General features: G+C 34.3%; 1 protein-coding gene across 14 annotated transcripts in view; it reads right to left on the reverse strand.

Annotated features, from left to right (window-relative positions):
* Positions 1 to 27,602, reverse strand: part of RPS6KA6 (ribosomal protein S6 kinase A6) — a 170,242-nt gene that overhangs the window by 75,311 nt on the left and 67,329 nt on the right. For 10 of the 14 annotated variants that reach the window (XM_070606605.1, XM_070606602.1, XM_070606603.1 and 7 more), the window contains 2 exons: positions 9,386 to 9,445; positions 1,908 to 2,024 (listed from right to left, as the gene is read on the reverse strand). In XM_070606605.1, coding sequence (XP_070462706.1) covers positions 1,908 to 2,024; positions 9,386 to 9,445 — 177 coding nt within the window. Of the gene's footprint in view, positions 1 to 1,516; positions 1,575 to 1,907; positions 2,025 to 9,385; positions 9,446 to 27,602 lie in introns of all 14 variants that reach the window. The other 4 variants (XM_070606612.1, XM_070606608.1, XM_070606613.1 and 1 more) reach the window with 1 other exon arrangement.

Consider the following 27,602-nt stretch of genomic DNA (forward strand, 5'->3'; position numbering starts at 1 on the left):
CTCCATCAAGATCACTATTCTGTATTTTAGTATTAGGAATTTTAAAAAAGCTTCTGTAATAGTCTTGTTAAACCAAAGATCCTGCACAGACAAAGCTGAGTGTTCCCTGAATTTAAGGACTACATTGAGAGCTTTTCAGCATGTTGCTATATTTAATGTGAAGACGTTATTGAAGACATTTCATTATGTTATACTGTGTTCTCTGTATGAAGTCCCATGAGAAAAATTTCTCTGGTCTGCTTGATGTGTTTCTACCTTAAAGATATTGTCAATAATCATACAAGTAAATATATCAGTTTCTTTATAATGGCTGCCAGGAAATTTAAGTCTTCATTTTTGTCCTACTTCTAGAAGACTCATAGGCCTTTATGCCATGCGTTTGTGAAGAAAAGAATGCATTCCTGGCTTCATCTAATCTTTCCTGTTCTAATTTTTCTGATTTCATCATCTTCTCCACTTATTTTTAAATTTTATTTTATTTAGCATTCATCTATGAAAGCCTTAAATCCTTTCTGGAACAAAGCTGGATATAAATAAACACATATATGAATAAATATAGACATCAAATGACAAAAAAATACTTTTAGCGGCTTGAAATGTTTGCCTGGTGAGATTTTATTAAAGTCAATATGTATATATTTGGGATATAAAAGTACATCACTGTTCCTCTAAAATTAACATCATAAAAATATAATGAAAAATAGTTGAAGAATATTGTTCTAAAAGAACTTTTAGAAACTTTAAAAAATAAAGGTGTGCAGAATGCACATGCCTACTCTACAGGTCAGTTCTATAAATACCTCCCAACACAATCTATTAAAAGCTCTTCTAGTTTTACTCTCCCTGGAACAACTATTCAAGTCCTATCTCCCTGTCTTCATATATCTCCTGTACCAACTCACTGCCAAAACATAATCCACCCTAGTCTGTCATTTTTGTCCTGAAAGTGTTTCCCTATATTTTAAATATCATATTCTATACAGCATAAATATCAGGCTACTTTAAGACCATTAACATCTATTTTATATTCACCAATACTGCTTTTACAACTGCTGTACACACACTGGGTGTTCAATAAATGTCTTTCTTATAAAATGTTTCAGAGCATAATAAATAATCACTGTTCAATTGACTTATTTTCCCCTTTGAAACTAAATCTTGGCCACCTGAAATTAGTAGTTTCTCCTTATCTTTCTCCCCTTAAATTGTTGCTGCTTTCCTAAAGCAATAATTTTCATGTGCTAGATGTTACACATACAAAAGTCAGGAACCAGACCTATATACTTCTTCTCCAAGAATCATATGCCATTAAGCACTTAATAAACAGTTTTAATAGTAAGTGTTAGAGTTAATCTTACTCAATCTTGCTTTCTCCCTTGAAATTTAAGCCCCTTGGAGGCAGGAGTTTCACATAACCAATACGTCACCCAATACCTACCCTTGCTGTACTTTATACACATACTGCTTTAACAGATAATAGATGAATCCATGCATTCATACATGAATTGATACATACATTTTGACTTCTGTGATAGAGGTAAGGAATATAGATGCAATCACCAGGAGAGAGCAAGCTGTGATCATGCCAGCATGTGAACAGGGAAACAAGGAAGACCTGTTTTACAAAACTCAAACTACCCTGATTTAGGCAGCAAATAAACAGCATGCTGTATTTTGTCCTAGAGAAGTCAATGAGCTCAGGGGATTGGAAAATCTTGATTATTATAGAGCAGTATAAAGAAATGAGACTAAAAGTACAACAGAAATAAAAGGAGTAAAATTAGAGAGTTACCTTTGTGTCTACCCTTTGACAAGTTTAGAAATGGCACATTTATCAGATTTCTATGTGTACACTTTATTGCTAAATGTTTAGAAGAGAAACAAATGTAGAAAAAAGCATTCATTACCTTTCCAAAGGATCCCTGACCAAGAACCTTGAGTAAGTCAAACTGTGCAGGATCTGCTTTCTCATATCCTTCCTTAACATGGTGAGTAATAGGGATTTCTTTAACAACTCCTTCATCCTGTGAAAAGAAATCCAAATAGTCAAATCCAGATGCAACATCTTAGGATTAGCTCCATTTAGAACCAAATATCATACAGAAATTATTTAATACCCAACTCTTTCAACATAGCACAGAGTTTTACAGGCTACTAGTATCCCCATTTCCCTGTTTTCTAACACATAGAGATACATCACCACAATCGTCCCTATTATATAAATTCATGTAAATAGAAGCATATAAAATCTATGCTTCAGCATTCCCTTCCAACTAGCTAGCAACTAAAGAAAAACATCAATAACTAAATGTCCTAAGACTCTAACAGGAGTGTGACTTATGAGGTGGATGCAGAGAAAGTCAAGAGATAGATAAAACTTTGTAAATTATAGGGTATGGCAAAAAAACGTGAACCTCAAGAGTTCTTTTAAATACCATTTCATTATACCTTTTTAAGAAGTCAGTGATATATAAATATTTTAAATGTCCAACTAGCTACATAATTGAAAAAGAAACTGGTATTGACAGACAAAATCTGCAAAGCCCAAACAAATGCTTCCAGGCCATGACTCTACTTTTATTGAAACTTTGTATATAAATTATAAACCAGATTTCCTACCACCTGGGTCAGGCAGAAAGGTAGCCACTCAGGAAGCGTTCCTACTCCTTGATGTAGGACTCTACTCAGCTGTGAAGACTACACTCAAGTAAGCTGTAATTCTAGACTCTACAGAAGCACAGTAGCTAGGATGTAAAAAACCTGAGATGTATTACATATCACAAAATAACAAGAGTTGAGATATATTATCCAACTTTCTGACTGTAATAGAGGAGAAAACTGGGACTTACAGAGTTAAAGTTCACATGACTAGTTAATCAAAATGTGTAGAGGTCTTGGTAGCTTTCCATTATACCATATTAATACTTGTCTGGATAGCAAGAATGTTCTCAACCAATAATCAGTGGTGACTGGTCAAAGTGGGCAAGAAAACAGTCCCAAGAACGCTAGGCATCATGGCATCTAAAACAACTTCCACGCTGCATTAGGTAGTCAGACATTCACTCTCTCAAGAGGAGTATCTAAGCAGAGAAATTTTAGCTTTAGGTATTAGCAATCACTCATCAGAAATGAAGAATCAGCTCTGAAAGTTTCTCCATGGATGTTCTTATATATCAAAATAGCATTTCACCAGATCCTTTTAAGTAGCTATGACAATTAGCTTCCCCTTTTGAAGGGATCTTTTCTTAAAAAGTCAAGAACCTTTGTGAATGCAAATACACGCGCTTTGTAGCTGACATTTTGGAAATATATTAAAGTATGGTGTATCTGCATGCACCTTTGCATAATATGTATACCAAAAGCAACATCAGATTGTATACTGTTATTAATATGGTTAACTGAGTTTTCACCACACATTATGAATATAGTACTGGTCTTTAAAGCATAGAATATAACAAAAACATACTTATTGAAGGTTTTCTCCAGTGGAAGGAATTCTGATAGAAGAGTCAACAGATTAAGTTTTGCTCCTAGCTCTGCCATGCCTCAGCTAAGCAGCCTGGGCCAAATCACAAACCACTACACTTCAGTGTTCTCACATGACAAACAGGTTATGTTAGATGGGTCTTTAAGATCCCCTCCAAGTCTCTCATTCTATATTGAACACAATACAGTATCTTTATGTTTAAGAAGGCACTTCAGTTTCTGCCATGTTTAAGATCATCATTATAAACATGGGTCATAATGACATCAATTTTTTAAAAATGTTCAGAGGTAGGAAACAACTGTACTCTATTCTAGTTAGTTACACTGAACCTAAGCAAGTCTCTCAAATGAAAATGTCTGCCCAATGCCTCTTCTTCTCTTAATTAAAATCCATATATGCCCATCCTTTAAAAATGCTATATGTCTTTCAATTTTCAGCAGCATTACCCTAAAAATTTTCCAACAAAAATGCTACTAGATTAGAAAAGACCACTTTTTCTAGTAGACAGCCACCATAGAATACTGTTACACTGTGTCCTAACAACTTATTACCTTGTCTTTCTCTCTCACTACACTGTCAGCTTCCTGAATGGAGGTGTTATCACATTCATCTCTGCATTTCTAATGCTTGGCACAGTACTTGTTTGACTTTATGGAAGCAGATAGCCAATTTCATAAGAAAAGAATAAGGGAGAGCTTATTTTTAAAAAGAAAGACAAATTTGAAAGGTAAAATTAACCAATTAGAAACCTCAAAATTACTTTTGAATATCTTTTAAAAACACAGAAAAACATGTATCCAGAATTTATTTTTTAAAATATATACAGGAAATAGGGAAACAGGAGATTCATTCTGGATAATGAAATTTTGTCAATTTTGAATAGAACTGACTTTGTGATGACAATATTTCTAAATTTAATAAAAGAAGTATTTTTTTTCCTTAGAGTGTGAGGAATAAAATGAACATTTTCCAGATGATTCATGGTCAATATTTTTATTACACTGTGTTGTACTCAAAACAAATGAAGGGCACAATGCTCCCAGTATCTGTAGTTTAAAAAAAATGCTGATATTAACTTACTCATTGGCCATCTGCCTTTTCTAATAAAGACATATGTTCCTAGGCAAACAGCTACTACGCATTATTAAATTATAGCTAGTTTTCCTTTAAGTAGACAGTAGTTTATAATGCCCTAGCTGCAAATAAAAATCCCTTGAATAAATATTTATTCAATATACATGTTTGGTTCCCACCCTCAAAGACTATGGTTCAGTAGAACTAGAGTGGGGTTCAGGCATGTGCATTTTTTAAAACCTCTCCAGATGATTCTAATACATGGTCAGAATTGAAAACACTATTTAGGTACTTCTAAGACATACAGATTTATAAATATAGACATATATGCACACAAATACACACATATACATACACATACACACATGGTTACTTATTACAGAAATATTATATCATTTGTATGCCACTAGCTCTTTTTTACTGTCAAATTATCTGATACTCTCCTGTGTTATCACTTCCAATATTCGTCTTTCTTATTTCATCTGCCCCCCGCCCCATTCTTGTCTATTGCCTAACATTTCTCAGCCTCCTCAGTGCTATTTTTATTGATATTCACTACTAAAAATTTTTTTTGTCATCTGCAACTAGGCTTCCTTTCTCCACCTGGCTTTCTTCTGTTTCTGCACCATTCTAAAAGCTTGAGAGTGGCAGCAGTCTAGCTGGAAATAAGGTAGTAATGAATTTATAAGTAACTCATTTCTTTTTTCCTAAAAGTGAATTATCTTTGAAAAAAATTTCCCTACCCTGGGGCTGGCCCCATGGCGCAGTGGTTAAGTACGCACATTCTGCGTCGGTGGCCAAGGGTTCGCTGGTTTGGATCCCGGGTGCAGACTTACACACCACTTGTCAAGCCATGCTGTGGCAGGCGTCCCACACATAAAGTGGAGGAAGATGGGCACGGATGTTACCTCAAGGCCAGTCTTCCTCAGCACAAAGGGGAGGATTGACGGCAGATGTTAGCTCAGGGCTAACTTTCCTCAAAGAAAAAAATTTCCTTATCCTGGTATAATAAAGTTTTAATATATCACCTTATCTTCCCATCTATACACTCTTTTCTCTTTAATTATTCGTTTACTCAAAAAATCAACAAGAATCATGAAGTACATGTTATGTTATCAGACATTGTGCTATACGCTGGGGATACAGAGATAAAATGTGGACTTGAGGATAGCAAATTTTGTCAGAAATATCATATCCCTTAAGGAAACAAAGAGGTATACAATATATGTTATGGGATGAATTGTGTCCCCTCAAAATTCATATGCTGAACTCCTAACCCCTAGTACCTCAGAATGTGACTATTTGGAGATAGGGTCTTTAAAGGTAATTAAGGTAAATGAGGTCATTAGCGTGGGCCCTAATCCAATATGACTGGTGTTCTTAAAAGAAGATTAGGAGGCAGAAACACACAGAGGCAAAACAATGTGAAGGCAGAGGGAGAAGACAGCCATCTACAAGCAAATGAGAGAGGCCTCAGAAGAAACAAAACCTGCCAAGATCTTGATCTAGGACTTCCAGCCTCTAGAATTGTGAGAAAATGAATCTGTTGTTTAAGTCACTCAGTCTGTGGTACTTACTTATGGAAGCTGTAGGAAACTCATATATAGTAACTAATCATAGTTGATCTGTGTAAAGAAAGTTGCTACTGTGAAATTAAGATTTAATAACTTTAATAGTGACCACTATTCTTTCCAATATCAAATGACAAATCTGAGACAAGAACGATTGAGTTAGTTTTTTTTGGAACTTCAAAGTAATTGTTGATAAATAGAAAAACTAGGAAGGCTCAACCACAACCAAAACAGTATGCTCTGACCTCTACAATCTGTGACTATCTTTTTAATTCAGGGGGCCAACAATGCTGTAACATTGGAAAAACATACTGACGAAGTAGAAAATGAACTATCAAATACACTACTGCTCCATTCATTTGACAACTGATTTGTTTAGGTGGAAGAAATCACCTGTTAATCAGAAAGAGCAAGAGCTGATGACAATCTATTAGGAAACCATACTATATAACTCTATTATTACAGTTTCATAGGACTGTGGAATTAAGCATAAATACCTCTATGAAACAGATCAAAACAAAAGAGGAGGGATTTGTAAAGCCTAAACTTTTGTTTTTTATGTAATAACACAACATCCATCTGTCCAAACATTTGCTTTATTTGTGGGTAGATAAGCAAATTTGATCACGCTGAAATTCCAAGAGGCATTTAGTTGTGGATTTGTTAAAACATACATGCAGAGATCTGGAAAAGCAGCTTGATGTACCCTTCTCATGCAGTGAATAATCCAGGGTCACTGAAAACCAAGCCAAGTATCAGCATACTTTGAAAGAAGGCTAACAGTAATAATAATGTAAATGTCAAAATGCCACTAGTGGGTGAACTACACACATCAAATGATGTACACATTAGAAAGTAATTGCAGAATATTTAAGTCTGAAAAATTGTATCAATTTGTATTGATGACTAAATATAAAAGAAGGGTGCTAAACTAGTTCTCACTTGGGTTGGTTTATTCTACTTACTAGGGTCAGTGCTTTAGTTCTCTCATCCATAAAATGAGAATAAAATCTGCCCTATCTATTTCAGATCTCGGTCATGAGTCAACTGAGAATTCTGAAAACCACAAAACATAAATAAAATCAAAGTTACTGAACTTATTTATGCTATTTATCTCTGCATCCCACGTGGTATAGCATACAACTCCACCTTACAGTGGTTGTACATTAACACTTAGTTGAACAATAATTGTTTATCTAAGTTTTGCGTATCTGTAATACAAAGGGTTCCAAATTTTTTTAAAAAGGTAAATGACTAAAAAGCAGAAGCACGCACCGACTTTGCAAGGGAAGAAAAACACTGCAGCACAGCAAGGATAAACGTCCATCAGAATGGAAAGACAAACAGAGGAAGGAAAAATCAACCATACATGAAGCATGCCCTCCACCTTAAAGTATTCCCTACTTAAGGCTACCCAAGAGTTTAAGTAAAACACACTTGTGAAAGAGTATTTTTAAAAGGATTCTTATGAGACACGTATGTCAGGTATGGTTTCTAAAATTAAAACTTAGAGCTTAAAAATTCAGGAAATCAGTTTTGTTTCTTCGCATGTACATTTCCAGTTAAGTGTAACATTTACATTTCTAGGTAATAAAAATATAAATCAATTTAGAGACTAAACCCATTGCTAACCTTGTGCTAATGGGATCAACAAAAAATCTAATTGTTAAGTAAATCTTCTTTTGAAATTCTTAAAATATTGGTAGCATCAAAAATATGATGTATTTTATTTCAGAAAATAACCATTTCATACAAACTTTAAAAGTAAATGTAAATGGATCATAAACTACCAAATATAAGACATCTGTTTATTTTGACAACATAAAATATTAACTCATGTCAGTCATCTACTAAAGAAGAATATTTTTTCTAACCTGGACAGTGGTGGGAGAAATAGGGGACTAGGTAGTGAAATATGATCTGAGATAACTTTTATCAGTGGCCTGTTACTTAATACTCACCAAATGTGAAGGCTGTGTTGAGAAACAGAACAATGCCTCATAATAAATCTAGACATATTAAAATTATACTAACTATAAATCAGCTTTGCTACTTTTTGCTAGATATATATGGTGTATGGGAAGCATTTTATTTAGTTTTGATTGTTTTAACTGAAGAAAAGAGATCAAATGACCATGAAAGTCTAAAGCTACAATAACTGAGATGGAATGGATTAGTTGTCTAAATCAGTTAATCGCAAAACAGCACCATAGGCAATACCTAAAGTTCAAATTTAAAGAACACGGTTTAAAGAATCTATCCATTATATAGCAGTCTCTGCTATCCTCCGTTATTTAAAAAGAAAAAAGCCAATCATAAAAAAACACACAGCTGCCAGCATCACAATGGAATAGGCAACCACAACCAAAAAAATCCTACATATGAAAACATTAAACAAAAGGATGATAAACTTATATGGTTACTGTTTCTTATCAGCCATATCATTTAATTGACACAAAATGAGTACCTGAACCATCACACAGAAAAAGTACACCATTTTAAGTCTAGATAACTCAGGCCACAAACTAAATTAAATCCTTGGAAGTAATTCTAGGTTCCCTATTGTGAAAAACTTCATACTCCCCTTTCTAGCCACTGAAGTTGACTGCCTAATATAAATCATATAGCATCTAGCACTGTATATTTTTATTATCTTTACATTAAAATTTCACATTCATTTATTAAAATTAGAAAGGCAAATATTTGACAATAACCCTACGTATATGTCTATGCGTTTATGCTGGCTACACATGTACACATATACAAACACACACATGTTTTTTTCTTCTTCTTATGGTGTGGGGCATGGTATTTCCCTGTAACTTTACTCATACTGAAAACCACCCTTCCCCACTGCCTTTTGTAATTCCCTACACTCTTTATCTTCTACAAACTAGCAACATAAATATTACTATGCTTCTTCGTCCATATGATCTGTAAATAAAGCTCTAGATGATTTTGGCAGAAGTTTCCGTTTAATTTTACTCAAGATTAACATGTTATTAGTATTACGTAAATTGCAAAAGTGAAAATGACAACACTTTATCTCTCATCTTGTTAATAAGAACTGAGATTATTGTTACATCATCACTATCTCCAGAGACAGTTCATTTTTATTATTAATAATTGGATTTGCTTATTATTAACTTACCTGAGTAAATTTCTTTAAGTGACAGAAGATTTTCTCTTTTCTCATTATTCTCTTTCCCTAGATTCTAAAAACGTAGCTTAATAAGTTAACACCAGTACTTACTTGGCAAGAATCTGCTTCTCCCTCTTCCATTGGCTCATCAACCATTTTTAGACCATTCACCTGAAAAATATTGTTCAAAAACTGAAGTTCACAAGTACTCGCACAAGAGTAATAACTAAAAAATACAACACTGCGCATTTCCTTTGCAATCCAACAAGATTCACACATACTGCAACAAAAAAAGGACAAAGGACACATAGAAGGTACTTAAAAAAGGAACAATATTATATGGTTTCCTGATTGTCCTTCAGAATCTTTGATTTTCAGAGCTGTTTCATTTTATATTGTTTAGAGCTTTGCTATGATGGATGAATATACACTAAACATATGACCTGTCCTTAAGACTTCATTAAGACTTTCATTAAGACTGTCCCAAGCCAAATATTTATGAACAGGGGGAAAAAATACCACTGGAGAAATCTATTGTGGGGATATATTCAAAGCAAATTAGGATGGTAAGAGTTTTATATAATTGCACTATTGTGACTTCCTTTCCTTTCATTCAGTTTAATTAAATTTTGAGTCACTCTACAGAAGAAAGAATAAACTGTAGGAGAAAAATATAAGTGGCCATGGAAACAAAATTATTTCAACATACAAAGCTCAGTAGGTAATAATACTTACTCTTCAATACTTACTCTTACAGGAAAGAGTAAGTGTAGAGGACTTAGATCAAAGATCTTCAAGCTACAGCTCATGGGCCAAATCTGGCCTGTTGTCTGTTTTTATAAATAAAATTTTACTGTAACACAGACACATCCATTTGTTTCCATATTATCTGTGGCTGCTTTCTCACTGTAACAGCAGAGTTGAGGAATTGACAGAGACCCCATGCCTGCAGAGCCTAAAATATTTACTATTTGGCCCTTTACAAAAAAAGTCTGCCGACAACAGATCTAAGATGTTTGAAAATTAAGCAACAGCAAGATGGTGCGGAAAAAAAGAAACTTTATCGCTGCCTATTTATAAATGGAGGGGGAGGAGGGAATGGGGAATGGAGAGGGGGAGGAAGAGGAGGACTTGGAAACGAGAAGGATGAGAAGAGGGGAGACAGGGAGGAGGAAGGAAAGAGAGGAAGAAGAGGAAGAGAAGAAGAAGAAAAGGAAGAGGAAGGAGAAGGAGAAAGTAAATTTAATAAAGAAGAAAACAGTAAATTAAATAGAGGTTTTGGTGACAGCCAAGATGGAATAAGCCTCTCTCTCCTCTGATTAAACTAAAAATTTCGGTCAAAATGCAAAAATAAACTACCTGAGGACTCTGAAAATTAAACAATAGCTAGAAGATTAGGGAGGGAGATCAAAATTTGAATAACCAGTACTGTGGTGAGTTTCCTGGGTTTATTTTCCACCTTTACCTCCTGATTTTGACCCAAGGAGAGACTTTGTCATGGAACTCCACAGTGAGCATAAACAAAACACCCAAGAGAAATCCCACTTTCTGGACAGAGGACCAGGAAAAGATGCACTTTTGAGCTGGTGAGCATAAGGAGAACCCCAAGTTTTCTTTTTTTCCTATTTATTTAATTTTTTGACTCTCACTCCTGCTCCAATGCAAGCCCCAATCAAAAGAAAAACCTATCTGTCTGGTCAGAGAAACCAGGAATAGAGGCACATATGATAAGGAAAATGTAGTGATAATCTCTTATTTTTTTCACTCTCTCCTTCATATCTCCCCAAGAGCAGCCCTAATAGTGCAAAACTGTGTGACAGTATGAAAAGCTAAAACTCTGTGAGAAACTCATTATTTCTGGTCAGAGGAACCAGGATAAAGAACCCATTGGAATAGAAGACTCAACAGAAGAAATCATGGAGAAGACTGAATGGAGGAAGGAGATCCTCTAATTCTGTGTATGAATAGACACAAGTCCTGGTCTCACCAACAAACTACACGTGTGTGGAATATAATCAAAACAGCCTTTTGCTTTGAAAACTGAACCCCAATATTAACCACTGGTCAAGGCTCAGACTAACCACTAGTCAGCACACGCACTGAGTGACATATGAAGGGTGCTGACTCAAATACTCTGAAAACATAATTAACATTGAAACCATCATCCAGAGAGAGTGAAACATAATTTCGAAGTCTGAACCTAACCAGGTAGATAGTCTGCTGAAATAAACAATCAAAATCAACAGTTATCAATTCCAGGATAACTCTGATGTTGAAATACCTCACAAGGAATTTAAGCAGCTATTGTAACTATGCTCTTTTGGGTAAAAATAAACAGACTTGAATGGAATGATAAAAAGTTATCAGTAGAAAAATAGAAATTATAAAAAACTTTAAATTTTAGAACTAAAAATAAAAATGTCAATTTTTTAAAAATTCTGGATGAACCCAATAAAAGAATGGAGATGGCAGGGGAAATAGTAAACTTGAAGATAGATCACTAGAAATTAACCACTAGAAAGAAGACAGTAAAAGTGATTAAAAGCAAATAAACGAGCCTCAGAGACATGTGGAACAATATCAAAAATCTAAAATCCATACTATTAACATCCCAGAAAAACAAAAGAGTCGCACAGAAAAAATTACTTAAGTAAATAATGGCAATTCTATTCATATGAAATGTTAAGAAGGGGAAAATTCCTAGAGATAAAAAGTAAATTAGTGGTTGCTTAGACAGCTGAAGGGTAAAAGATTTCATTTTGGTGTGATAAAAAAATTCTAAAATTGACTACAGTGATGGCTATAGATATCTGTGAATATACTAAAAACCATTAGGTTGTACTTTTTAAAGGGGTGAATTGTATGGTATGTGAATTATGTTTCAGTAAAGCTGTTCTAAAAAAAATGGCTGAGAATTTCCCAAATTTGGTGAAAGATAGAAATTTACAGTGTCAAGAAGTTCAGTGAAACTCAAAAAGGATAAAGTTTTTAAAAGCCACCCAAGACATATCTTAAACTATTGTAAACCAAAAAAAATAAGAGATGAGTCTTGAAAGCAGTGAAAGAAAAACACGACATTACATAAACATCAAACGAAATAGCTGCAGACTTCTCATGAGAAATCAGAGGTCAGAAAACAGTGAATATCTACCTGAAATATGGAAACTTACGTTAGCACAAAAATCTATACATGAATGTGTATAGCAGTTGTGTTCATAACTGTCAAAAACTGGAAACATTCCAGATATCCATCAACTGATAAATGGAGAAAGAATAAAACACTACTCATCAATAAAAAGGAAAGGACTCTTGATACTTGTAACAACATGGATAAATCTCAAATGTATGTTGCTAACTGAAAGAATCCAGACCCAAAAGCCTAATATTATACGACTACATATATATGACATTCTGAAAAATGCAAACCTATAAGGGAAAGAATTTATATCATTAGTTTCCAAGGGAAGGAAGTAGAGGAAGGTGAATACTACTTAGCAATGAAAAAGGAATGACCTATTGATATACTCAACAGAATGGATAACTCTCAACTACATTATCATAAATTTTAAAAAACAGCCTCAAAAGGCTATATACTGTATGATTCCATTTATGACATTCTGGAAAAGGTAAAACTATAAGGTATGGAGAAGGAATTAGCAGTTGCCAAAGGCTAGGCCTATGGGTAGGGGTGCACCACAAAGAGCCAGCAATGGGAATTTTGGAGGAGGGATGGGACTATTCTGTATCTTGATCATGGTGGTGGTTACTCAACTCTATGCATTTGTCTAACCTCAGAACCATACGCGAAAAAGAGTGAATTTTACTATATGTACATTTTAAAATAAACATTAAAAAGTAAATTACCCAGCATTATTTATTTGACTAGCATCTTTCTTCTAAAAAACTCAGTGAGAACCAAACAAAGTCACCAATGATGTCTATTTTTCAAATAGATCCATCAGTCCTCATCTTACGTGCTCTTGCTGCAGCATGTCACAGTTGACTCTTTCCTATTTGAGTCTTTGGATTCCATGATATCACATTTTCATTCTCTTTTGCTCCAATTTCTTTGTTCTTTTTCAGTATACTTGAAACACTGCAGATCCTCAGGAAATAAAATTGGGTCACCTTCTCACCTCACACCACATTTTCCCCCCAGAAAGCTAATTTACTGACATGACTCACATTTACTCAGAGACTTCTTCTGAGCTCTTGATCCATATAGCCAACTGCCTACTTGACATTTCCACTTGCTTATCTCACCTGTCTCTCAAAAATAGCCAACACAAAAAGGAATTAGCAATCCCCCCCACACACACAAATCTGCTTTCTTCCAGGGTTTCCAATTTCAATAAACAGCACCACCATCTACCATCTTACCTCAAAAGCAAAGACAGACTCTGGAGGATGAAAAAACTGTGATGGGTTTATCATTAACATATAGGAAGAGGCACATTCAGCAAGAAAGTCTGCAAACCAGTATTAAGACAGAATCCTGAGAATTCAAATTTTATTACAAAATTACTATCAGAATTATTCATAAGAAAAGGTAATACTGCTTTCCTTTGTTACCTTAGTTACTGGTTACTTCTTATTCATACCATCTTATGACTAACTAATCATGATGCTGTGGGTCTAAAGGAACAAGAAATAAAATAAATCTGAATGAGTGAAAAAGATCACTATATCCTACAAATCATTTCAGTCTACAGAAATGGGTTTTAAAAACAGAACACTCCATTACTCCCACCTCATCTACCTTCAACAAGGTACCAGCTTTTCAATGTAAAAATGTTAATTCCTATAGAGGACCTCAGTTTTCACTGATCTTTACTAAAATTTAAGTCATCTCCACCTGTATAAAATCAAAAATATTTTGAGAATTCTCTGGGACAATAAACTTTTATTTCAAAAGTAAAATCTGCAATTTGAAAAGACAAGCAGACATGATGTTTCCCCCCCCCAAAAAAGTGCCAAAGAAGAAACAAACAATTTCCTACAGAAGATTCTGGAAAGCTTATTGACAACTATAAAGGCAGTGATAACTTAGATACTCCAAAACCCAAGTAAACAGACTCTCATATTAGAGCCTAGTGAATTACTCTTTAAAATTATTTTTATTTTCTCGGAAAATATTTAAATAGACCACACTTTAAAAGGTTCTGGGCAAACAGAAATACCTAAATTGAGTAGCTGTAATCACCATCTCAGGAAATCACATGGGTCATCTCAAACCTATCATTTTCTTAGTATTAATGACAAAATCAGTTTATCATGGAAAATTGAACTGAGAAATAAATATTTTCCATTCAGATCCTTAAAATTGGAGGTGCTGTGGGAAAAGGAATATATAAGGACATATAGTTTTGTAAAAGGGTTGTTATCTGGCCATGATAACTGTATTAATACAGTTAATACAGATGTGTTAACATCTGTTCCTCAGTGTTAAACTGAAGACTAATTAAAAGATCTCATGGCTTAGTGCTAAAAGACATACTGAAGAAGGAAGTAGAGAGATAAGCAAGTAAGGAAGAATAAGGTACAAGAGGTAAGGAGAAGTATGAGTGATCCAAATGATTAAGAAAACATACATAAGACATCAGTCTTCACAACAAATTTGATAATTTTCAAGTAGTCTCCCCGATCCCCAAAATCCACCTAGTAAACAAAAGCACTATATTTATATAGTACCTAGTGTGAAAAATGTTTAAGAAGCTCACATCAAAAGAAAATGTTCCCTCTCAAAGAAGCTTCATGTTTACAGGTTACTCGCTGACAGATTTGGAAAGAACAGTACTTCAACTTTTTACATTTCATTTAAATAACTACAGCAAATTAGATCTAAACTTAAAGGTGGGTCCATACATACCTAGAATAAAGGTCTATATCTGTATATTGAATTAAGCCCTTGACAAATTAAAACAGAGAAGGAAACCTCCCAGTTGATCAATGTGGCAGACAGACTCTAAGATGGACCCCTAACATCCTCACCTTTTGGTGCTCATGCCCTTGTATAACCCTCATTCCCCTCAGTAGGGACAGGACCTCAGTCTTGCTTCCAATCAATAGAATATGGCAAAGGTGATGGGATTTCACTCCTATGCTATGTTATATAAGAACTTAGTGCCTTTGCTGGCATGATGGAAGTAAGTGGTCATGTTAAGGAAGCCCACATAGCATGGCAGCCTCTAGGAACCGGGAGCAGTCTCCAGTTAACACGCAGCAAGAAGCCAGGGTCCTCAGTCCTATAACTACAAGGAAAGGAATTCTGCCAAGAATCTGAGGGGGTTTAGAAGTAGATTCTTCCCTGGTCAAGCCTCCAGATAAGAATGTAGGACGGCCGAAACCTTGTTTATAGGTTTGTGAGACCCTAAGGAGAAGACCTAGTTGAGCAATGCCTGGACTTCTGATGTGTAAAAACTGTGAAATAATAAGTGTGTCTTCATTTAAACTAAGTTTATGGCAATTCGTGATGCAGCAATAAATAATTAATATAATCAATATTACTACTGGACAAAAGTACCTGTGATTTAAAATTTCCCCTAAAACAAACTTTGTAGAGAAAAATTTTACAGTTTAAGACTTTTACTATATATTCTTGATTTTAGGCTCATGTCTTTGTTCTCACTTGGTAGACAAGAAACTGTAAATTACATACAGGTAAAGGACCCAGGAAAAATAATCAAGTAGAGTCAAATTTTTGTTAAACAAATCATATGACCAATAGGGCTACCTAATTAATTTTTATTTTAATTAACTTAAGATTGAGCAGTTACGTTTTTGTCCTTTAATTCTGCTTTCTGAAAAACCAATTGCTAATTTAATAAGCACGGTAGAGAGAACATAATGTCATTTTCCTTTAACAATCTGGGATATTTCGGTGTCATAAGAGCTAACCCTCTGAACACAAATTACCAATGTTGCAGCTTTGTTGCTATGAAAGAAGCAGAAGCTAAAACAAAAATCCAATGGCAGGGGAGCACCTCCAAAGCAGTTCTTGCCTGTCCTAACAGGCAGGTGACCCCAGCCAGCACCAGAATGTGTACAAAGCAGCTCTCATTCCACCTTATCCAGTGGGCAGCCCCGGCTGGCACAGAAGGTCCTCAAAAGTGGCTCCTACCATGGAAGTGCAGACCCGCACAACTGCATGCCCAGAGAAGTCAGGGTCCAGACACAATAAGAGGACAAATGCAGCCTACAGAGGGAACACATCTGGCTCTGCCGACCAGGGAAGATTGCACTACTAGGCCCCACAGGACAACTTCTACGTAAGTTCACCCCTTTAAAACTGGGAGACATAGCAGATCTACCTAATACACAGAAACAAACATAGAGGATTAGGCAAAAAGAGGAGACTGAGGAATATGTTCCAATGAAAGAACAAGATAAAACCTCAGAAAAAGAACTAAGTGAAATGGAGATGAGCAATGTACCAAATAAAGAGTTCAAAATAATGCTCATAAAGATGCTCAACCAACTCAGAAGAACAAATGAACACAGTGAGAACTTAAACAAATTGAAAATACAAAAAAAAAAAAAATCAGAGCTGAAAAAACAGTAACTGAAATGAAAAATACACTAGAGGGAATCAACAGCAGATTAGACGATACAGAAGAATGGATCAGCAACCTGGAAGATGGTAGTAGAAATCACCCACCAGAACAGCAAAAAGAAAAAAGAATTAAAAAAACAAGGATAGTTTAAAGGATCTCTGAGACAACATTAACATCAAATATACTAACATTTGCATTATGGAGGTCTCAGAAGGAGAAGTGAGAGAGAAACAGAAAATTTATTTGAAGAAATAGTGGCTGAAAACTTCCCCAATCTGGAAAAGGAAACAGACACCCAAGTCCAAGAAGCATAGAGAGTCCCAAATAAGATGAAACCAAAAATACTCACCCAAAAACACATTATAATTAAAATGTCTAAAGTTAAGGATAGAGAATCTTAAAAGAAGCAAGAGAAAGACAACTAGTTATGTACAAAGGAACCCCTGTAAGACTATAAGCTGATTTTTCAGCAGAAACTTTACAGGTAAGAAGAGGCTGGCTCAATATATTCAAAGTGCTGAAAGGAAAAAACTTAGAACTAAAAATACTCTACCCACCAAAGTTATCATTCAGAATTGAAGAAGAGATAAAGAGTTTCCTAGACAAGCAAAAGCTAAAGGAGTTCATCATCACTAAACCAGCTTTACAAAAAATGTTAAAGGAAATGCTTTGAACAGAAAAGAAAAGGCCATAACTAGAAATAACACAATAATGAAAGAAAAACTCACTGGTAATGCCAAACATATAGTAAAGGTAGTGGATCAACCATCCATATAGCTAATTTGAAGGTTAAAAGAGAAAATTAGTAATATTGTACAACTACAATAATTACTTAAGGGATACACAAAATAAAAAGATGTAAAATAAGCCATCAAAAATACAAAAAGGGTTGGGGGGAGTGAAAATGTAGTGGTTTTAGAATGTGCTCAAACTTCAGTGACGATAAACTTAATACAGACTACCATACACATAGGTTGTCATATACGAACTCATGCTAACCACAAACCAAAAACACATAATAGAAACACAAAAAAAATAAAGAGAAATGAACACAAACATAACACTAAAGAAAGTAATTAAATTATAAGGGAATAGGGCAAGAGAAGAAGAAACAAAAGAACTACAAAAACAACCAGAAAACACTTAACAAAATGGCAATAAAATGTAAATGGACTAAATGCTCCAATCAAGAGACATAGGGTAGCTGAAAGGACAAACTAAAATAAGAGCCACTACATATGCTGCCTACAAGAGACTCACTTCAGGTCTAAAGACACACACAGACTGAAAGGAGATGGAAAAAGATACTCCACGTAAATGGGAACAAAAAGAAAGCAGGGGCAGCAATACTTATGTCAGACAAAACAGACTATAAAACAAAGACTATAACAAGAGACAAAGATTGACATTACATAATGATAAAGGGATCAATCCAACAAAGGATGTAACACTTGTAAATATCTATGCAGCCAACATAGGTACATCTAAATACATAAAGCAAATGTTAACAGACATGAAAGGAGAAATTGACAGTAATACCTTGTTAGTAGAAGACTTAAACATCCAACTTACATCCATGGACAGATCATCCAGACAGAAAATCAACAAGGAGACACCGGCCTTAAACAACACATTAGACTAGATGGACTTAATACATATATACAGAACGCTGCATCCAAAAATAGCAGAATACACATTCTTTTCAAGTGCACATGGAAAATATTCCAAGAGATATCACATGTCAGGACAAAAATAAGTCTCAATAAATTTTAGAAGATTAAAATCATATCAAGCATCTCTTCCGACTATAACAATATAAAACTAGAAATCAATGACAAGAAGGAAACTGGAAAAAAACACAACACACAGAAGCTAAACAACCAATAGGAAAAGGAAAAAATCAGAGGAAATGAAAAAACACCTTAAGACAGATGAAAACAGAAACACAACGTTCCAAAATCTATGGGACACAGTAAAAGTAGTTCTAAGAGGAAAGTTTATAGCAATAAAGGCCTACGTCAGGAAACAAGAAAAATCGTAAGTAATCTATATTTATACTTAAAGGAGCTAGCAAAAGAAGAACAAAAAAAGCCCCAAGTTAGGAGAAAGAAGAAAATGATAAAGATCACAGTGGAAATCAATGAAATAGGGACTAAACAAAAATTAAAAAAAAAAATCAGTGAAACTAAGAGCTGGCTCTTTGACAAGATACACAAAATTGATCTATGTTTAGCTAGAATCATCAAGAAAAAAAGAGAGAGGGCACAAATAAAATCAGAACATAAAGGAGGAGATGCTATTACTGACACCACAGAAATACAAAGTATCATAAGAGATTATTACAAACAATTATATGGTAACTACTTGGGTAACCTAGAAGAAATGGATAAATTCCTAAAAACATATAATCTTCCAAGACTGAATCAGGAAGAAACATAAAATCTGAACAGACCAATTACTAGTAATGAGATTGAATCAGTAATCAAACAACTCCCAACAAACAAAATTCCAGGGCACATGGCTTCACAGGTAAAGTCTATGAAACATTAAATAAGTTAATAACTATCCTTCTCAAACTTTTCCAAAAAATTGAAGAGCTAAGAAGACTTTCATTCTACATGGCCAGCATTACCCTGATACCAAAATGAGACAAATACACTACAAAAGAACAAAATTACAGGCCAATATCCTTGATAAACATAGATGCAAAAATTGTCAACAAAATAACAGCAAACTAAATTCAGCAATACATTAAAAGGATCATACACCACGATCAAATAGGATTTATACCAGGGATGCAGGATGGTTCAACATCCTGCATTGTGCAGGATGTGCAACTGCAACTGTGATACACCACATTAACAAAATGAAGGATGAAAACCACATGATCATCTCAAAAGATGCAGAAAAAGTATGACAAGGTCTAACACTCACTTATGATAAAAACTCTCAACAAAGTGGGCACAGAGGGAACATATCTCAACATAATAAAGGCCGTATATAACAGACCCACAGCTAACATCATGCTCAACAGTGAAAAGCTGCAAGTATTTCCTCTAAGATCATAAACAAGACAAGCATACCCACTCTCCCCACTTTCATTCAACATAGTATTGAAGTCCTTGCCACAACAATTAGGCAAGAAAAAAACATATAAGACATTCAAATCAGAAAAGAAGTAAAACAGCCACTATTTGCAGATAACATGACATTACACAGAGATCCCTAAAGACTCAGCCAAAAAAAATCAGAATAAATGAATTCAGTAAACTTACAAGATACGAAAATCAATATACAAAAATCTGCTGTATTTCTATACACCAATAACAAACAATCAGAAGGAGAATTTAAGAAAACAGTCTCATTTACAATTGCATCAAAAATACCTAGGAATAAATTTAACCAAGGAGGTGAAAGACTTGTACTTTGAAAACTATAAGACATTGATCAAAGACATTCAAGACAACACAAATAAATGGAAAAATACCCTACGCTCATGGATGAAAGAATTAATATTGTTAAAATATCCATACTACCCAAAGCAATCTACAGATTCAATGCAATCCCTATCAAAATGCCAATGGCATTTTTCACAGAAGTAGAACAAAGAATCCTAAAATTTGTACGGAACCACAAAAGACACCAAATAGCCAAAGCAATCTTGAAAAAGTAGAATCAAGCTGGAAGTATCATGCTCCTTGATTTCAAACTATACTACAAAGAATTAAAACTGTACGGTACTGGCAGAAAAACAGAGACATAGATCAATGGAACAGAATAAAGAGACCAGAAATAAACCCACATTAATCTACAAGAAATGAGGCAAGAATATACAATGGGGAAAAGACAGTCTCTTCAATGGTCTGGGGAAAACTTGAAAGCTACATGCAAAAGAATGAAACCGGACTACTTTCTCAGACTACACACAAAAATAAACTCAAAATGGATCAAAGACTTAAATGTAAGACCTGAAACCATAAAACTCCTAGAAGAAAACATAGGCAGTCAGCTCTTCAACATCATTCTTGGCAATATTTTTTTGGATCTGTCTCCTCAGGCGAAGGCAAAAAAAGCAAAAATAAACAAATGGGACTATATCAAACTAAAACGTTTTTTCACAGCAAAGGATACCACCAACAAAATAACAAAGCAACCTACTAAATGAGAGAATATATTTGTAAATGATATTTTTGATAAGGGGTTAAAAACCAAAATATACAAAGAACTCATAAAACTCAATATCAAAAAAGAATCCGATCAAAAAATGAGCAGAGGTGCCAGACCTGGTGGCCTAGAAGTTAAGTTCAGTGCAGTCTGCTTCTGCAGTCCAGGTTCAGTTCCCGGCCACAGACCTACACTGTTTTGTTAGTGGCAATGCTGTGCTGGCAACCCACATACAAAAGATACAGGAAGACTGGCATGGATGTTAATGGATGTTAGCTCAAGGAAAAGCTTCCTCAGCAAAAAGAAAACAAAAGAGCACAGGACCTAATAGACGTTTTTCCAAAGACGACATAGAGATTGCCAACAGCACATGAAAAGATGTGCAGTATAACTAAACATCAGCGAAATGCAAATGAAAACCACAATGAGACATCACCTCACACCTGTCAGAATGGCTATTACCAAAAAGACAACAAATTACAAGTGTTGGCAAGGATGTGGAGAAAAGGGAACCCTCATGCACTGTTGGCAGAAATGTAAATTAGCGAAGTCACTATGGAAAACAGCATGGAGGTTCTTCATAAAATTAAAAATACACCTACCATACAATCCAGCAATTCTACTTCTGGGTATTTACCCTATGAAAACAAAAAACTAATTCAAAAAGACATATGCACACCTATGTTCACTGCAACATTATTCACAATAGCCAAGACATGGAAGCAACCCAAGTGTCACCAATGGATGAATGGATAAAAAAGTTGTGGTATATATATGCAACAGAATATTATTCAGCCAGAAAAAGAATGAAATTTTGCCATTTGTGACAACATGGATGGACCTAGAGGGTATTATGCTAAGTGAAATAAGTCAGACAGAGAAAGGTAAATACCATATAATTTCACTTATTTGTGGAACGTAACAATAAAACAAACGAACAAACTAAACAAGACTTACAAAGAAACAAACTTAGAAAGAACAAATTGGTGGTCGCCAGAGGGAATAGGGGTGGGTGGATGGGTGAAACAGGTGAAGGGGATTAAGAGATACAAACTCCCAGTTATAAAATAAATAAGTCATGAGAATGTAATGTACAGTATAGGGAATAGTCATAATATTGTAATAACTTTGTATGGTGACGGTTACTAAATTTGTCATGGTGGTCATTTCATACTGTATATAAATGTTGAATCACTATGTTGTACACCTGAAACTAACATTTTATGTCAACTATACTTCAACCAAAAAAATAATTAAAGAGTGAAAAAAACATGAGCTCAGAACATATCTTGGGATTTGCTTGTTCAAAATAATTCCACCACACGTGAGGATGTGGAGAAATTGGAACCTCTGCACACTGTTGGTGGCAATGTAAAGTGGTACAGCTGCTATGAAAAACTATATAACAATTTCTCAAAAAAATCCAGAATTACCGTAGGATCAAGCACTTCCACTTCTGGGTATACACGCAAAAAGACTGAAAGCAGAATCTCAAAGAGCACACCATATTCAGAGCAACAACATTCACAACAGCCAAAAAGTGTAAGCAATGCAAGTGTCTATCGACAGATAAATAAAATGTGGTATATACATACAATGAACCATTATCTAGCCTTAAAAAAGAAAATTCTGACACGTGCTACAACATGGATGAATCTTAAAGATATTAGGCTAAATGAAAGAAGCTAGTCGCACAAAGACAAATACTTTATGATTCCATTTGTATGAAATATCTAGAGCAGTCTCATTCGTAAAGAGAGAAAGTAGAATGATGGTTGTCTGGGGCTGGGGAGGGGGTAGAATGCAGAGTTATGGTTTAATGAGTAAAGAGTTTCAGTTTTGCAAGATGAAAGAGTTCTGGAGATTGGCTGTACATCAATGTGAATGTACATAACACTATTTAACTGTACACTTAAAAATGGCTAAGATGGTAACGTTTATTTTGCATAACAATTTTTAAATGCTATAAAAATAATAAAATAATCCCACCATATCGAGTAAATTTCTTGTCATATGCATCTAGATTTAAAACTCCTTGAGGACAGATAGTGTGCTTTATTCATGAGACAGGCATAGTAATATTACAAATAGAGCAATGCTTTGGCGTCAAGCCAATCTGGATTCAAATTCCAAAATTCTATTTTTACTGCCTCGAAAAAGTTTCTTAAACTTCCTTAGTCCCGATTTCTTCATCTGTAAACTAAGCAATTTAGGGACATTATCAGGACTAACATAATGTTCTTACAACAGCTGGCAGAGTGTCTGACATGTGCCCAATAAATTTCTGATGTGTGAATGTTTTCCTGCCAAAAAAAAAACAGGAAAAAAAGTATTGGAACATTTTAGTTAATAATTCACCAAAGGTGAATAATGCTACTCGTATACAAAATAATACATCTGTGAATCAAAACTTACTGCTACATCATAATATGCATCATATGCATAATAATTTTAGTTTCAACATATCACACTATTGTGGAAAGATTACTGTTAAAATAATGATATGATTATTTTTGGTCAACTTGAAAAGAAATCATCTAAATCATGCATATCCACCTTGATTTAACAATCACAGATTGAAGAGAAGTGAAAAGTATCTGTATATTTTTACTACAAGATACTTTATCAACTTCACTAACAGTCTTTAGCTGGGCATTTCCAAAAATAAGGGTCTTTTTGTTTTGCATTCCACATAGAAGGTTTAATTTGTATACTGAGTTTTAAACTACTAAATACTTTCAAAGGTTTATTAGTAGTTAGGGCCATTTCCCCAGCAGACTTCATATCTTTTTAATCTTTTAGATTGAATTCTGTAGTCAATATACTGCTCATGGAAAATTTGATAGCACCTACAATATTCATTTAAAATGATTGTCTTTGATCCTTTCTGGCTTTCTAATTACACAATATCCCTGTTGTTTTTATCCCAATAGGTTAGTCCTTTGAAACATACCCACCTAACAATTGTCACTGCTTCAGGAAAGATTGAAGGAAGGACAATTCTGTTTCAAACTGATCTGAAAGAGTCATCTTTTAAAGAGAGTCTCAGGATGGGCAAGAATGTGCAGCCTCCAAGCTATTCCTTTAGTCAAGTATTTAAAAATATTACGAGACTCTGCTATACAACAAATTAGCTGATAAAACATAGCCATGTTCAAATCAAAGCATAAAAATAGAGTCCAAATTTAAATATGGATGATATTTGAAGTATTTACCATTCCAGGTTACCTATGCTTTCGAATATCAACTCATCTTTATCAAGACTCAGTGTCACACCTTCCCTTTTCCTTCTACCTTTCCGAATACAGACTTCTATCCATAAACATTGTCTTACTTATTAAGTGTGTGTTCCATCTCTCTATCAGACTGTAAGCACCCCTGAGGAAAGGGATCACATTGTATGACTCTTTGTAACCCCAGTATGTAGTACACTATCTGGAACATAAAAGATTCTAGAAAAATATTTGTGGAATGGAATGATTGAGTTTGTAATCTGAATTAATTAAATGTAAAAATAACTTAATAAGTAACTGCCATAGGTTTTCCTTAGATCTTATTAATGTTCTTACTTGAAACATTTTAAAGCAACTTTGAAACCCAATTTCATAAAATATTTCTAGTAAGTGATTTTGCTTATCATTTCTGACTCAATTGTAAATTCTAACTTCCAACAAAATTCAGCTTTCAAAATCATTTAAAAAATATACAGCTTGAGTCATTCATAAGATCGTTTTCAAAAAGAGTATAAATTTTTGATATTTCATATCTTACATGGAAATTATTTCAAAGGGTTATATTTTTTTCAGAGTTAGATTCCTAACTCTAAAATTTTTCAACAGGATTAGTACAAACTTAACTTCGCAAACCACATTCTGAAACCATTTATCTAAACTGGGGCCCATGGGCTAAGAATTTTTTTATTAAACATTTGCAAAGGATTGTTAGGAAAAAAAATATGTGACAAGTTATATACAGCAAACAAACTCTAAAATATTTATCTGGCTCTTTACAGAAAAAATTTACCATCCCTGGGTCTAAAGTATATAAGTTTTTAATAATTATGAGAATAAATTTTAAAAATGCACAAAAAGTACCAAGTTGGCCTAGAAATGAAAGAACTAAAATTATCTACTTTATGTGATTATAATTGCTACAATACATATAAAATATTGTTTCACCCAGAATATGGTCATAATTTCATAACACTTAACCTGTATTTCAACTTATTTTTACTCCAATGTACCTTATACCCTTGTGAGTTAAAAAAAAAAGCCAGCAAAACAGATTCTTATATTTCATGTTTTTTGAAACCAAGAACTTTATTGGCAGAAACTGTGAAATACACCTTCCTGAAGGCACGAAGAAGAGTACATGAGATTTTAGAAACTGTTAATTCTAATAAGAGATTAATGGGTAAGAATATTTAGTTCACTTTTGGAATTGACATAATTTAGCCAAATCATTTTCAGTATTTTAGTTGTGCCATACTAAGTGTTACAGGGATTTAATACAAAGAAAGTCAAGCACACTGCTTTTAAAAAATGTAGAATCTAAGAATGTAAAAAAATAATGATGACAGTTGTTTCTCTCAAATTAACACAATGACTCTAAAGTCATAAAATTTTTTCAATTGGGATGAGTCTCCAAAACGATACTTTAATTCAACATCACTCTCTCTCTTCAGAGACGCTGATATTTCTAGAAAAATAGCCATGCCATCCCCCTCTTAATAATCTCTCTGCAACACAGAGCTCAATAGTTTAAATAAAAGGGCTGAAGTCAGCCCTATGTTATCTAGGCAAATCCATGTTTCCCCGGAACTGCTTACATATATCTGTTAAAATGGCTCACATAGGCTATTATTCATCTTGCTATCCAGGTTCTGAACAAACTTATTATGAAAATGAGACCTAATTTCAAAACTTTACTACTTATTGCTACAATAGCCATTCATGTTCTCTACCATATTTTAGGACACACTTCAGCAAGCTGGAGGTGAAATATACAAAATCAAATGCTCCTGAACTGAGAACTACCACTAGAAACTCGAAGAGCGACTTGCTAACCCAGAAAACCAACCTCTAGAAACCTCATTATTTCAATATCAATGCAGCAAGTCCAAAGAACTGAGACCCAAATTCAAAGGCAATTCATTACTAACAATGTTTCTTTTCCTATGTAGCAAAAAATGATTGTTGAAAGATAATAAATAAAAGCTAGAGAGATATATGCCCAAACATAACAATCCTCTTGAACTGCCATAATTGAATGCCAGGAGTAAAGGGAGGTACGAAAGGCAAGAATAAGGCACAAATTGGATTGCCATACATACTGAGGTTCCACTCTTGACAGGTGATTTGAATAGGAGAAAACATACTAATATTTTTAAAAAGCAAAGGAGTAGGAAGGAGCTATCAGTGAATCTATGAGTAATGCCATAGGAGTATAGAATTAAAATATTAACACCCCAGAAAAATAAAAATTTTTAAAAAGCTTTCTATAAGCCTAAATTTGTCTGTCTTTGTCACACAATATACTGTCCTTTCAGACATTTCCTTGTGACTATGGAAGAATGGACAGGTATACAGTTAAGTGGTTTTCAGTTATCAAGGCAGAAACCTGAAGCAATAATCAAATTAACCCTATCTAGGAACTAGCACAGCACCTTACACATAAGTAGCCATTTAGTAATCACTTGTTAAATGAATACATATAAAATAATATTTAGAACCAATTAAAAGCAATCTAAGCATCATCATGCTTTAAAAAGGACTGGTAGTTGTACAAATGATAGGTTACTATGAGTTAAACTAAGCAAATCAAAATTACATACACATTAGAAGGTATTTGTAGAACATTTGGGTTTTTAAAACTTTGGTTCAATGATAGAAAAGCAGCTTCCCTGGTTACTATTCAGGCAGGATTTGTTTACTCTGCTTGGTTGAAATCAGAGCTAATGACTTTAACGGTTTTGAATAGCTCCAAAGTGTTGCCAACACCAAGGCATAGCCATCTGGCCAGTCTCATATGAGCCACAATATATGCTCTGGAAAGTTTACTTTCAAACGATACTCATATTGTGCGTGGTACAGATGAATGCACACATATACATGATACGTACATACATCACATTCTTTAGTAGTAATTCTTCCCACTGCAATAACCTCTTGGAGATATGAGGTCCATGCAATTTCATTAAAATACTACCTTTGGGAATGAAAAATAAGTTTAAACGGTCCATTGAGTTATTTATCAGGGTAAAAGAAGTACTTTGTCTAGGACACGTAAATATTAAGAGTTATTTTATTGAAAACAACAAGAACTTTATTATCCTTGTCAAACATTACATACAAAGCACAACCGTTTTATTTACTTCTCAAAATAATAATGAACGTTAACTTCCATTTTATATATGAGAAAACTGAAGACCTTTATTTTGCTTTTGCACTTTTCTCAAAAATCAGTTGAATACATTTGTGTGGATCTATTTCTGGGTTCCCTATTCTGTTCCACTGACCTATGTGTCTATCCTTCCACCAATACCACACTGTCTTAATTACCTGTAGGAACATAGTAAACCTTAATATCCCGTAGAGAATAATTCCTTGTAG

Source organism: Equus przewalskii, chromosome X (genome assembly GCF_037783145.1).
Source record: "Equus przewalskii isolate Varuska chromosome X, EquPr2, whole genome shotgun sequence".
Classification (NCBI taxonomy): domain Eukaryota; kingdom Metazoa; phylum Chordata; class Mammalia; order Perissodactyla; family Equidae; genus Equus; species Equus przewalskii.